The sequence below is a fragment of the Alosa sapidissima genome, chromosome 13 (genome assembly GCF_018492685.1).
Source record: "Alosa sapidissima isolate fAloSap1 chromosome 13, fAloSap1.pri, whole genome shotgun sequence".
In the NCBI taxonomy this organism is placed as follows: domain Eukaryota; kingdom Metazoa; phylum Chordata; class Actinopteri; order Clupeiformes; family Clupeidae; genus Alosa; species Alosa sapidissima.
The window spans coordinates 14,159,053-14,172,874 of record NC_055969.1 but is presented as its reverse complement, the minus strand read 5'-3'; the positions used below and the strand labels follow the sequence as shown (position 1 = coordinate 14,172,874).

General features: G+C 44.4%; 1 protein-coding gene across 5 annotated transcripts in view; it reads right to left on the bottom strand.

Annotated features, from left to right (window-relative positions):
• fer (fer (fps/fes related) tyrosine kinase) overlaps positions 1-13,822 on the bottom strand; it is a 34,757-nt gene that overhangs the window by 7,208 nt on the left and 13,727 nt on the right. For 2 of the 5 annotated variants that reach the window (XM_042060601.1, XM_042060597.1), the window contains exons 6-13: positions 11,866-12,003; positions 11,602-11,721; positions 10,728-10,850; positions 8,421-8,610; positions 7,265-7,288; positions 5,666-5,767; positions 4,940-5,143; positions 3,353-3,475 (exon numbers count right to left, since the gene is read on the bottom strand). In XM_042060601.1, the coding sequence (XP_041916535.1) occupies positions 3,353-3,475; positions 4,940-5,143; positions 5,666-5,767; positions 7,265-7,288; positions 8,421-8,610; positions 10,728-10,850; positions 11,602-11,721; positions 11,866-12,003 (1,024 nt within the window). The remainder of the gene's footprint in view (positions 1-3,352; positions 3,476-4,939; positions 5,144-5,665; positions 5,768-7,264; positions 7,289-8,420; positions 8,611-10,727; positions 10,851-11,601; positions 11,722-11,865; positions 12,004-13,822) is intronic. The other 3 variants (XM_042060598.1, XM_042060599.1, XM_042060600.1) reach the window with 3 other exon arrangements.

Below are 13,822 nucleotides of genomic sequence, written 5' to 3'. Positions count from 1 at the left end.
GAGAATATCCTCGTCACAAAGAGTGGAGATGGGTCCTCCTTCGTCAATGGCACCTTCACTAGAATAATAGCCACACTGACCACTTGGGTCAGCTCAGATAAGCGATGAGATAAATGACCAAATAACGTCATTAAAAACACCCCAGTCGTTCTGGTCGTCCAAATGGTCAGATTACAGTGTAACCATAATGTAGCCCGGCACCTCTTCAAGAACCATTAAAAAGCACTTAACTTTTTGAGGCATCAGCAACTTTTGCACATTTAGTAATGGGATCAACCATTAACAACATGGTGATAATGACTTCAATTAAAAGACCATTACATTCAAGTTCACTACAAACGAAGATGAGCTTTCAGATGGCATCTGAGAGTAAAGGAGACACGTCCCCTTTAGAAGAGAGAGAGAGAAGAATTTGAGAAGGTTAATGTTATGCTAGATGTGAAATGAAAGTTAACATCAGTTTTCATGTTGTTTTTCACCCACTCATTAGCCAGGGCTCTTCTTGTTGTAGGTACAAAATAAGCATTTGCCCCGGGGGGCAACACTCAGGTATGAAGAGTTGGGGGGGGGGGGGGGGGGGGGGGCTGGCTACAGAGCCCATGTTTTTTTTACAGTGTATCCAGGGGACAGGCAGCTAGCGGATTGTGAGGAGATGTTCCTGCATGTGACAAAAAATGTTTTAGCTTAGAAACCGCGGAACATCGCTTAGAGCACTTTTAAAACACCCATCAACTCCCACCAGAACCTCAAAACTGGATTTCTGTTTTTGTTATCGCAAAAACTTTTTATCAAAGTTAAACTTGGGTGATGTCTCTCTATCTCCATGCGTCTCTTCCTCTCTCTCTCATCCTAAATCCATCTGGGAGTAGACAGGAGAAACAGATAGATGCAAGGCAAGCCTATAATTTGAGCTAGCAGATGCAAGTGCACCACTGGGCAGGGCTAAGGGTCAGGGAGAGAAAGTGAAAAAGGAGAATGAGAGACAGACAGCGAATGAGAGACAGAAAGAAAGACAGAAAGAAAGAAAGATAGATAGATAGAGACAGAGAGAGAGAGAAGAGGGAGGAGGGAGAGAGCAAAGGAATGTGCAAAATAAAATATATCGAGGGAGAGTGGGCAAAAATCTGAAGTGCAGTTTCCACTGCAAGGACAAGATAGTGAGAATGAAAAAAACAGACAAACCAAGAGGATGCTTGTGTGTCTGCTTGTGTGTGCGCGTGTGTGTGTGGCAGGGAGAGGGCGAAAAGGAGAGAAAGAGAAAGAGAGAGAGAGAGAGAGAGAGAGAGAGAGAGAGAGAGAGAGAGAGAGAGAGAGAGAGAGAGAGAGAGAGAGAGAGAGAGAAAGAGGAGAGCGAAAATGAGAGTGAGGAAATGGATGGGAATACCTGAGAATTTAAAACCCCCACAACCACAATCTGCTTGTCTATACCATAGAGAAGACCTGCCTTCCCTGCGATTCAAATGGGAGGATGCTGGTCTGGCACCCTCTCAGCAGGGCTTATGGGCTCTACAGGCCAACTGTGTAAGAATCTGAGCATTTTTTCAGTTCCTTTTTGAAGCAGTACTTTACTTGGTCTATGGATCGGAACATCTAGTGTTGTGTGATTAACGGCAATATGGCTGTTTTGGCCCTGGCTGCTAGAGTGGGAGCCTTATGCAAATTGCAATCCAAATGTGCAAGAAAACACTGCCAAAATATTAACTTCCAAGTTCTTAAAATATAAGTAATCTTCAGTGAGGCGAATGCCTTGGATTAAGTAAGGCATGTAATTAATGCAATCTCAAAGTTGCGGTGGAAGTTGAACAGTTGTGCGTTCTATCAGATTTGATTGTTTCCAGTGTTCCGACGAACCACATTAAAACAGGAAAAGAGGGGCTACATGTGTAACACAAGGAGCTACATGGGTAACAGCCTTTTCCATCATGACTCTTGACTTTCAGTCCAGAAGTACAGAGGCATTTCAGTCTTAAACCACAAAAACTTTCTGTACCTTTATAGGATCATCAACACTCTGCACCACACAAACCTATGGTTTATGGATACTATTTTCCAATAGTTTCAGTTTGTGTTTTAGGTTATGCGACGCACTGTTGCTGGGTTCATGCCGTTTTGCGTTTAAAATGTTTAGCCGACTGCGTAATTTGCCATTTTTGTTCAATAAGTTCTACTTTTCATGTCATGAATGTAACATGCATATGATAAGGCTTTGCCGTTGTAGGCCTACAATATGGTCAATCTATTGTCTGGTAGGCCTAGTCCGATTTAACACTGCAAAACAGAAGCAGCAGCTGGCAATGGAAGTCAATAAATAATTTCCAGGTCACAGAAATCGGAAAAAATAAATATCAAAATCAAAATCAGTTTTGGGCCTGAGGCAGTTTTTTAAACGTTCTACTTTTGATCTGATCATGAAATCAAAAGTCTGAAAAACAAAGCATTATTTGTTGGTTTGTATCACATTCATAAACAAATAATGAAAAAACAAGTCCTTTTTTCGTTTTGGATTCTCAATTGAATATCAAATGAACGAATGATACACGGACCATTCAACTATGAGTGCTTTCCATTTCATTCAGTCAGCCTTCCCCTTTATCCCATTTCCCTGGAATAATAGCTTTTGGAGACCACAAGGGGGCGCTATAAAATGTAGCCTTTAATAATTAATACTAAGTTACCTTGCTCACCTCTCTCACCCCAACGTTTGTGCTGCTGGTTAATGTTTATTTTTCTGAGGGTAAATTAGGATAATTCTATGGTGGAAAAACATACCGGACATGGGGAATAACGACAGAGGCAACGTTTTGAGTCTTTCGTTAATGTCTGACAGAGACGTGGCTACTTAACATGGAGTTCCTTTTTCCCCTGGAACATACTAGAACAAAAGAACCAGAAGCAACCCTGTCACTCACACTTCGCTCTCATGTTATTTCCAGAAACATCAATGATGTTACCAGAAATGTGTGGTCACTTAACATCATTGGCAAACTGCCTTTATATGCCAGGAAGGCTCTTTAGCCAGTTCATCTATTTCCGGTGGAACGTCAGCCATGTCGTAGCAGCTATTGTTCTAATTTATCTGTTTACACGGACCTGGTATGGGTGGGTGTTGCACCTAGTGAATAGGCACAAATGAGCGAATGTCAAAGTTGAATAAAGAGTTGCCCTGTTGGGTATAAACAAAATATTCAGTGTCTGAGTGAACACAAAAGGAGCATAATATAACAGAAAACGCTGTTACAACACAGCCAACACCCGACTAGCAATATACAGTATACTCTAGTATACAGTATACCTAGTGCACAGACATTGCAGTGCCTTCCCAGATGGAACCACCATCAGTGAGAGTCCTTACCTTGACTACAGGGTTTAGGAGCACCACTCCGGACTTCTTGGTGATGACCTGCTTGGTGGTGTAATGGTGCTCGATCAGCTGAGGGATGGTGGGGAAGCCAGTGCCTTCAAACCGATATTGATTCTGGGAGAGAGTTGGAGGGGGAGAATAATAGCAGCCAGCAGAGTAGGGATAACATCATTAGCAATCAATGCTGCTTATAAAGGTGGACAACACACACACACACAGTCATATCTTTACAGACAATCGACTGGAATATCAACAGGATATGTGCCTTGCACACCTACACCTTGTTGTTATGAGAATCAGATAAACAATTCCACGCTGCCGTAAAGCCCTGAGGGATCTTTGATCTGAAAGTAAACAAACTCTTGCTGCATGTCTTCCTTTGTGTGTGCCATATTCAATTTGTTCAGAAACTCAATGGGCAAAGCTTTGTACTACTGATTTCAAGGTGTCAAGGTCTTTAGGTCTTCACATAATATGAAATGCTATGCTTGACGCACTTTATTTTAAAAACGATTTTAATCATTAAAAGGAACCATATGTAAGATTGTGGCCAAAACTGGCACTGCAATCACTTTCAAATTACTGTAGAGCGGTGTATCCCCTCCCCCGACTCGAGGTTGTCAACCCGGATGCCGAAACACTACTGACTTTGTGATTAGTACATAGGTGGAGGGTGGCGCATCAGGCCAAACACAACATGACATGACAAAACACAACATCAACATCAGTTGAGGGCTGCAACTGGCCGGACTACTGTTGTCAGTGATATAAGTATTTGAAATGAACATGATTTCTTAATGTCTAGTGACATACCAGGACCATTTTATGATTAATTGAAATACATTTCTTACATACGGTTCCTTTAAAGGGACACCAGGCAACGTTTTCGTGTTAATTACTCATCTTCGTAAGTCAGTATATGGTTAAATGACTCATTACAGGGCGAATGAAGACTCTCTCGCCCGCCCCTACTGCCTGTAGGAAGAATATCCCGCTTGCAAGTTCAGTGTATCCTACCAGCTGACTGAAGCAGGATCAGTTTATCTGCATCCACAGCACAGAGGCAGACTAACGAAACGCTAGCGATTGTTGCAAACGTGTGTATAATGGCAGAGCCGGCGAAAAAGCAGTGAATCCCCTTGACGGAAGATTCAAAGAAAAGGAAAAGAGCTTCAGACCGAGCCAGGGGGAGAGAAAAAGCATCAGGCTTGCCTGGTGTCCCTTTAAGTAAAATGTGCCCTCTTCCGAATGTATTGAACTTAAATTAAATAAGACCCTGGCTAATACTATAAAGAAAACCCAACATGCCTGATTCTCAAAATAAAATGCTCCAAGTAGTTAGAATCACATGCTAACCACAAATTAGAAGTTGGCCAGTAATCTAATGACTAATCACATAAATGTAATCTTTTAATCCAAGGACTAATAAATCACATACATTTACTCTTTAACTATAATAATAATTTAACAATAATTGTCACTGGTCCCTTATGATCTATTAAATATCCAATCAAAATTACATCTCTATTTGAATGTGTGTTCTAGCATTACATCCTCTAAGCAGCTGTCAATACTCACATCGGCGAACTGGATGATGAAGTGGCGCCGCTGGCTGTCGGAGAAGACTGAAAGCACGTACTCGCCAGGCTTGCCGTGGCTCTCGCGCACCAGGAAGTCTCCCTGCTGCTTGAGCAGCTCCTGGGCCTCGGTCCTGGGGATGGCGCCGTGGTACCACTCCTGCTCCCCCAGCGGCTTCTCGCTGGTCGGGATCACGTCAAAAAACTGGCCACGGAGGAGGAGGGGAGGAGAGGAGCAGAGAGGAGTGGAGGAAGAGAAGAGAGGAGAGGAAAAGATAGGAGAGGAGAGGGGAGGGAAGGAGAGAGGAGAGGAGAGAAGAGAGGAGAGACCAGAGGATTATTTATTAGGTTATCAATTATCCAGTATCTATTAGATCATTGATCATCAAAGGAGTCAATTCATTATGTTATCTGTTAACTTTATCTGTCTTCTAGAGTTTCACACAATGTTTGTACTTGTACTGGTTATTTTTGTAAAATAGTTTGGTAGTTTTTCCTACTGAGCATTACAAACAACTGTTTTTTTGAACCCAAACTATACATGGTATTTCATTCTCTTTTATCTACTTACTGGAAGAGAGATACCACATACCAACACTATTACCTGTCGGTCTTCAGAGGCCAATGAATCAATCAACACCCATAACTCTTACTCATCCCCCATCACCACAACTACTGAACCAGCCGGTCCATTTGTGTGTTGATTTCATTGTAATGTGATCGTGACACTCACCGAGGACGAGCCCAGCACAGACTTGGGGGAGCGAATGATGCCCGCAATGGAGTGGCGCAGGGTGTCAAACTTTGATATTCTGTCCTTGCCCTTGTCCTAAAAAAAACAGGCATACCATTTAGAAAAAATCATTTAAAGCTTCAATGTAATAACAAACGCCATACAAGACAATAATTAATTCATTATGTCATGACCTGCGAGATCAAATTACACAAAGCTTGATCCTTTTTTTGTGTGACATACATGGAGGTGCAAAAACGGACATTCAACAAAACGCATACAGTTAATTTCTTCTTTGGCCAGAACAGGAGTTGCCGATCTCAAAATAGAATGAAATAAATCCTGTTTATTTCATTTTATTTGGTGTATAGCAAAGCCAAGCAGCAGGAACACTAGAGCAGGATGACAGGTTCACATCCTGTGAGTGACAACACGAGGAGGAGGGAAAAGTGAGCTCACACTGCCCTCCACAGTCCTGCTTCACACCCACACCTCAGATCAGCGCCTCTCACTCTCGGACACACACACACACACACACACACACACACACTCTAGGATACACATTCACTCTAGTATACACACTCACACTCACTCTAGAATACACACACACTCACTATAGGATACACACTCACATTCACTCTAGGATACATACTCACACTAGGATACATACACACACTCACTCTTTGGTAGAACTCACACTCATTCTAAGATACACAGTCACACTTACTCTGTGGAGGACTGCTACAGTTCACTGAGGAGGAACAAACATACACATGCACACACACACACACACACACACACACACACAGAGATAGACATTGCACACATGCACAAATAAATATGCGCATGCATGCTTTCACTCTCTCTCGCCCACACACACACAGAAACGCGCGCACACACACACACACACACACACACACACACACACAGACGGCAGAATAAAGCCAGCCATCAGTGGGCCCTTGTGGAGCTACACTGGTAGAAACACTGGCGTCCATAGACTCAGTTCTGAACGAGGAAATGGAGTCTTGGTCTTGTTTGGTGAGCGATGGGAGTGGTGCTGGTGTCGTGTTCTACCACACAACATAGTCAGGGTTTATTCAGGGTGGCTTGACTGAGGAGGACGCTTTCAAAATGGATCTTGGCTGATCTTTGAGGCGCAGTAAGTAAAGCTATTGTCTTTTAGACAGCAATGATGTAGTCGAGTTCTGAAGAATTAAATGAGAACGTTTCACACTGCTACAGCCAAGCTTTACAGAACACAATTGTTTATATTGGCCTGTCACTCACAAAAATGAAATATTTTTGACATGAAATGAAAAACATAAAATAAAATACAAAAGTTATTGGGGGGAAAAATAAAAATGTTTAGCCTTCAGTATTACATCATTGCAGCTCTATCATTTTTATTCTCTGATATTACACAGGGCATTTTAACAAAATAACAAACATTCCTCTAAACCACTGACTATTAGTGATGTCACTTCACATGGGTGCCACAACAAGCAAGGGGAGAGTGCATGTGGAAAGGGGGGTGTGTGTACGGGTGGGATATTTTCTACATCTCTCATGGGATTTAACACACATCCTTACCCTGAGACAAGGCAGCTTTGAGGTCTGAAAAAAGAATCAATCACAAAAGGGTGAATTTGATCTCCAGAAATACAGGGAGAAACAGCTGGTATGGATCATCCCTGATAATCCCTGATGCCATACAATACCAAAGTGTGCATCTTGTGATATTAACACGACATCCCCAATGTGCACGACAACTGAAATCATTTCATACAGTATTGCAGAAGTGAAAATTGAGGTGTGACAATCCTGTTAATTGTTCTAAAAATATACTCAGAAATTCGCGAATGGCATCACAAGGTTTTTCTTCTTCTTCTTCTTTTTTATTTCCGCAAAACTTCACACCTTAGGCTCCTAAAGTTTCAACACAGCAATTCCCCAAAGTTGAGAAAATTTGAGACAAGAAGTTGAAAAGTCTAGAACTGAAGTTGATCAAATAACTCAGAATTTGTCCTCCTCTAAGAGTCCATTTGCATGGTTAGCACCCCAGTTTCACGGCTGTAACAAGACTGTCCCACTTCTCTGTGGCTTTTGACAGCCTAGCTGTAGATGAGACACACGTCACACTGACGCATGGTCAAGACCATCAGAGTGGCTCTACTTGAAAACTAATCAGATTGAGTGACGTGCCTTCTAAAGAACTGAATGAATTAATCGCCACCTTGCACAACAAATTTATGAGTGAAGGAGTGAGTGAGGAGAATATGGCTAAAACTAGGTATGGAACATGTTATTCCCTTTTGCAACAATAAAAAAAGTCAAACAAGGAAACAAATGCTTTTAAGTATGTCAGTGACCGCTTAGGTCAAGTCTTCTCAGTTGAACAATGCTTGTTGGACAAAGTCAAATGGCCTTCTTTTCAGCAAACTGAAAACAGTTATGTCACACCCAATGAGCAGAAGAAATACAAACGATTTAGTATTTCCACTGGGTTTCTCATGGATGTTTTTTTTTTTCCAATGACTTTTGAATGAGGTCATGGAAAATGGCTACAGAGCTGTCAAGTAATTCACAAAACACGATCCCCCAACACGCCTCACTAGGAAGAGTGGTAACTACACCCTTCTGATGCCACTGAATGAAAAGACACTGCAGAGGACATTGCTGAGCTGGTTGGGGAGGTACATAAAAGCTTTGGTAAAGAGGTTCAAATATTGGCATGAGTTAGACTGACCATGGAGTTGACGGAGCGGGCGTCCTCCTCATAGTTGACGACGGGCGGCGGCTCCTTGCCCTCGCTCTCCTGCATCTTGTGCTCGAGCATCTCCTTCTGGGCCGTGAGCTTGGCCTCGGTGCAGCGCAGCAACTGCACCGTCTGCCGGAGCTCCTCCAGAGCCTGCTTCTGACTGAGCAGCAGCACCACGCTGAGGGAGGGACAGGGAGAGAGAGAGAGAGAGAGAGAGAGAGAGAGAGAGAGAGAGAAGAGAGAGAGAGAGATTGAGAGAGATGGAGGGAGGGAGACAGAGGGATGGGTGGAGGAGGGGTGGGGGGCAGAGAAAGACAAGAAAAAGACAGTGAGTGAGTTTGTTTGTGCGTGTGTGTGTAGGGGGGGTGGGGGTGGCAGTTGTGAGAAGAGATGCAAGTTTGACAGAAAAACAGAGACAGAGGGAGTGGGAGGAGAGAGAGAAAGAGAAAAAAAAGAAAGAAAGAAAGAAAGAAAGAAAGAAAGAAAGAAAGAGAGAGAAAGAGAGAGAGAGAGAGAGAGAGAGAGAGAGAGAGAGAGAGAGAGAGAGAGAGAGCAGAAAGAGGGAGTGAGTGAGATCGTAAGGTCACATAAGAACCATCAGTGAATTTTAAATTAATGCTTCCTAATCCCTTTGTGGCTTGTGGAAGATTTGTTTTGTCAGAACTTTTATGACAACTGCTGTGTGTGCTGAAATTATCTCACTCCCACAAAAACCACCCACTCCCTCCCTCCCTCCCCTTCTCATTCTCTTCTCTCCCTTCATCCACACAAACACACCAACTAAAACGCACACATTGTAGAAACGCTGGCAGTTCTAACCACAACCTCCACATCCTAAACACACACACCAGAACAACTCAATCCAGCTCCAGACCCGACATGCTCTCCCAATAAGGTCCTGCTGTTTTTTTGTGGTGCTTCCTTAATCAAACATGCTCGGTGAGGAGTGACAATCCCTGGCACTCCAAACGCCCGCGGCATGCAATCCCACACAAAGCCGCCACACACTGGCCGGCTGCGGTGACTCTGGTGGTAGTGGCGGCGGGGTGCTCTGGCCTGTGTTGGTGTTGACAGAGGACGAGCGCAGAGTAGCCCAGATGAGCCCAACAGTGCTGAGCTGAGCTGCGCTTAGCGCGTGGGCCCTGATTAGCTTGCCGCCTCTTCTTTCTTTTCTCCATTCCTCCCTCCCTCCATCTCTCCCTCCTCTCAAGGGATTAGGCAGCAGACCTTAAAGAATGTTCTGGAAATCCCAGCGTTCCACAGCCCCCCCACCCCCCACACACACCCCTGCACCCAAGTTCACTGACACTGTGAGCAGCTTCACTGCGATACTCACACTGAGTGTGTAACCGACCTGCTGGCGACCATCAGGATGGAAAAAGCCCAGAATGGACTCATCAAAAAGGCTCTGAAGCCCATCTCCTGTTACACTTCAGTTTATTTATATAGTGATTTAGCAACAACACAGCACCGATGAATACATATTCATCAGTGCGTGCTCTTACTGGGTATTGAACCCATAGCCTTGGTGTTGTTTGCGGCACCTTCTTTGGAGATAGAGAAATTAAGCAAACAAGTGTGTTGTATGATTCGCCCTGTCGCTGTACATTTCAAAAGAAAGTTGTTTTGCTGGTTTTCTTTAATCTGCAAGAATTCAACTGAGAACGTAAAGATCCTGTGAACGCTAAGAGGCACCTGACCTGCTGGTGCCTCTCTCCTTCCCTTGTTTACAGACTGTTTTATACACAACATCAACGCCAGGCCGAAAACCCTCTTGGCCGCAAAATGAAATGAATGTTGGCTACACTGACATTTGGCATCTTGTATTACAGCCGAGGACTTCGCACACTGCCATTTAAGCTGAGCAATTCTGCAATTTTCCTTTCCTCAGACGCTTGGAAGAAGAGGCCCTGTACTTATGTGGTTTCCCCTGCTCAGGCCCATGGAGCGGCCGCGTTTATGTCAGCGGAACAGGTGGCTGATGTGTTTGTGGAGGACACCGACCGCAAACGCCAAGGGAGTATGGCAGACCTACACATCGGAGTGCCCACATTTGTGTGTGTGTGAGGTTGACTGAGAAAGGACTGTGCTGACCAAGAGCTGCCTCGGACCTTTTGACGAGGAAGACTGAAAATGTGTGAGAGAGAGTGGGAAAGGTTGACAAAGGGCAGGCACAAGCTGACAGACAGGGTGACAGAAGGAGAATGAGAGAAATATAGAGATAGACAGACAGAGAAAGAGAGAGGGAGAAAATAAAGAGCATGTGTGTGTGAGGGTGTGACTTTTTGTTCTTACTCAGACTTCTTCTCGCAGGTTTTGGTGGACTCCTCAACCTTGTTCTCAAGCTCGACCATGAGGTCCTCTTTGCTGCGTAGGGTCTGCTGGGTGAGCGTGAGCTCATCGGAGGTGGACCTGAGCCTGCGCGGATGAACGACAACCAGAGGCACAACTCTTAGTCTCAGAGCACAGGGTCAAGTCAGGTCAACTTAAAATCACTTTCTATGGTCATGTTCTCAAATACAAGTGCCAAACATACAGGGAAGCAAACTTCTATTCATAGAGCGAGAGAGAAAGACAGAGAGAAAGACAGAGAGAGCGATTTAGTTATTTTAGAACAAACATGGAGCATAATGTTTACACAAAACAAACACATTGAAGCAAATGTTGCTATAGTGAGTTAAAACCAGCAACAAAGGGCTGTGTGGAAGTGGATGTGTCTACTGCAGTGCTTTCATATGGGCACTTGTGTTGTCTGTCTAAAACCCCAAAAAGGGTCTGTAGGTTTATTATGTGTTGTCTTAAAATCACCACCATCAACAGCTTCTTTTCCCTGTCCACAAACAGACCACTTCACAGCATTTCACATTACAGTGACTGTTTATTTAGAGACTTAAAGCCATTTCTTGAGGAAAAAATAAACATATCCCCAAGGGGGGGGGGGGGGGGAAGGGAGCCAATTAGCTCCAAACAGATTTATTTGCGTTAGTGAGGCTGGCGTTAGTGAGAGAGGCCTCTGCTTGGACCACTAAGCGGGATCAGTCTCATAAATATGTGTGCAATACTGCTGTTTGCTTATTGCTGACAGGCTCAAGGTGCTAACCACAAAGGTGCTAGGAGCTGTTAGTGATGGTAGCAGGCTTTCCTGTGAGAACCGGACGTGTATACTCACACTGCTTGTAAACTGTCTGCGGTCAAATTGTTCCAGAGTATCTCGTTGGCCTGAAGATTCTCCGTCTCTTCTAGTAACGTCACATCAAACTCTACGTTGGGTTCTTTGGTAACAGGAGCCCTGAAAAATATATTCATGATTAGAAAAAACAACATTGAGATAGAACACAATGTGACGCATAACACATAATATAACATATTACATTACACAGCTTATGTGCCTAAAACATAATTCAATGAGATGAACTTTATCCCCAAAACTTACTTATGGACTTCGATGAACTGCTCATATTCAGACACTGGGTCAATTTGGTCGATAGATGTGTTGATTTCTTTGTGCGCCTTCACAATCTCGTCTGTTAAAAGACTGGTGATTTCACTGTACTCCTCCAAAATCCCCTTCCTAGAAAAACAATCAATCATAACTTTTACCTATAAGTTTAATGCATCTCTGGAAAGGGTACAATAAGTGACTAATGGTTAAAGGAGATTTCCCTGATTTATACTGCCTGTTGGAATATCAAATATAGTGAAGTCAAATCTACTTTGGGGTGTCTTTTCCCATCCACGGGACCCTCTCAATCTGTCTGTCTGTCTGTCTGTCTGTCTGTCTGTCTGTCTGTCTGTCTGTCTGTGTCTGTCTGTCTGTCTGTCTCTCTCTCTCTCTCTTCCACCATGGGCTCTGTGTCTCTCGTTCCCTCTGTCTCTCAGGATTAACTTCCACATCAAGATGAATAAACCCCCCAGTGATTAAAAAACAGCTTAGGGAAGAAAATACCACACAAGAGGCTGTGATGTCCATCTAATCCCACCCACCACCACCCACATTACTACACTGGATTTGTCTTAGAGAATGCTGTATTTCCATGCAGACGACCAAGAACAGGGGTATACTGTGTGTGTGCGTGCGTGCGAGGCATGGTCACACACCAGGCATGTGTTTTGACACCCGACTCGCGTTTGCATTATGTGAAGATGATGACTGTGTCGGCGAGTTTGCATGTGTCCGCCTATGAGCAATGAGAACGTGAAGGCTTTAACACTCATCAGCTGACTTGTATAACTTCACTCCATGAAAGCATAAAATTCTTGCGGACTCCATAGATGCACATTTGCTGCTCTTGTGTGCATGCCTGTGGGTGCATGTGAGCTTATTCTAATACACTTTTTGTCAACACAAAGATCCACGTGACTGAGACAATAAATAGCAAACCTCTTGGAGCAGGAGTCAATAAGAGTAAGTGTGCTTGGATCAACTGTTGTGTGTCTCAGTGTGTGTGTGTGTGTCTGTCTCAGTGTGTGTCTCAGTGTGTGTGTGTGTGTGTCTGTCTCAGTGTGTGTGTGTGTGTGTGTGTGTGTGTGTGTGTCTGTCTCAGTGTGTGTGTGTGTGTGTGTCTCAGGGTGTGTGTGTGTGTGTGTCTCAGGGTGTGTGTGTGTGTGTGTCTCAGGGTGTGTGTGTGTGTGTGTCTCAGGGTGTGTGTGTGTGTGTGTGTGTGTGTCTGTCGTAGTGTGTGTGTGTGTGTGTCTGTGTCTGTCGTAGTGTGTGTGTGTGTGTGTGTGTGTGTGTGTGTGTCTGTCGTTGTGTGTGTGTGTGTCTGTGTGTGTGTGTGTGTGTGTGTGTCTGTCTCAGTGTGTGTGTGTGTGTCTCAGGGTGTGTGTGTGTGTGTCTCAGGGTGTGTGTGTGTGTGTGTGTGTGTGTGTGTGTGTGTCTCAGGGTGTGTGTGTGTGTGTGTGTGTCTCAGGGTGTGTGTGTGTGTGTGTGTGTCTCAGGGTGTGTGTGTGTGTGTGTGTGTGTCTCAGGGTGTGTGTGTGTGTGTGTGTGTGTGTCTCAGGGTGTGTGTGTGTGTGTGTGTGTGTCTCAGGGTGTGTGTGTGTGTGTGTGTGTGTCTCAGGGTGTGTGTGTGTGTGTGTGTCTCAGGGTGTGTGTGTGTGTGTGTGTGTGTCTCAGGGTGTGTGTGTGTGTGTGTGTGTGTCTCAGGGTGTGTGTGTGTGTGTGTGTGTGTGTGTCTCAGGGTGTGTGTGTGTGTGTGTGTCTCAGGGTGTGTGTGTGTGTGTGTGTCTCAGGGTGTGTGTGTGTGTGTGTGTGTGTGTGTGTGTGTGTGTGTGTGTGTCTGTCGTAGTGTGTGTGTGTGTGTGTGTGTCTGTCGTAGTGTGTGTGTGTGTGTGTGTGTCTGTCGTAGTGTGTGTGTGTGTGTGTGTGTCTGTCTCAGTGTGTGTGTGTG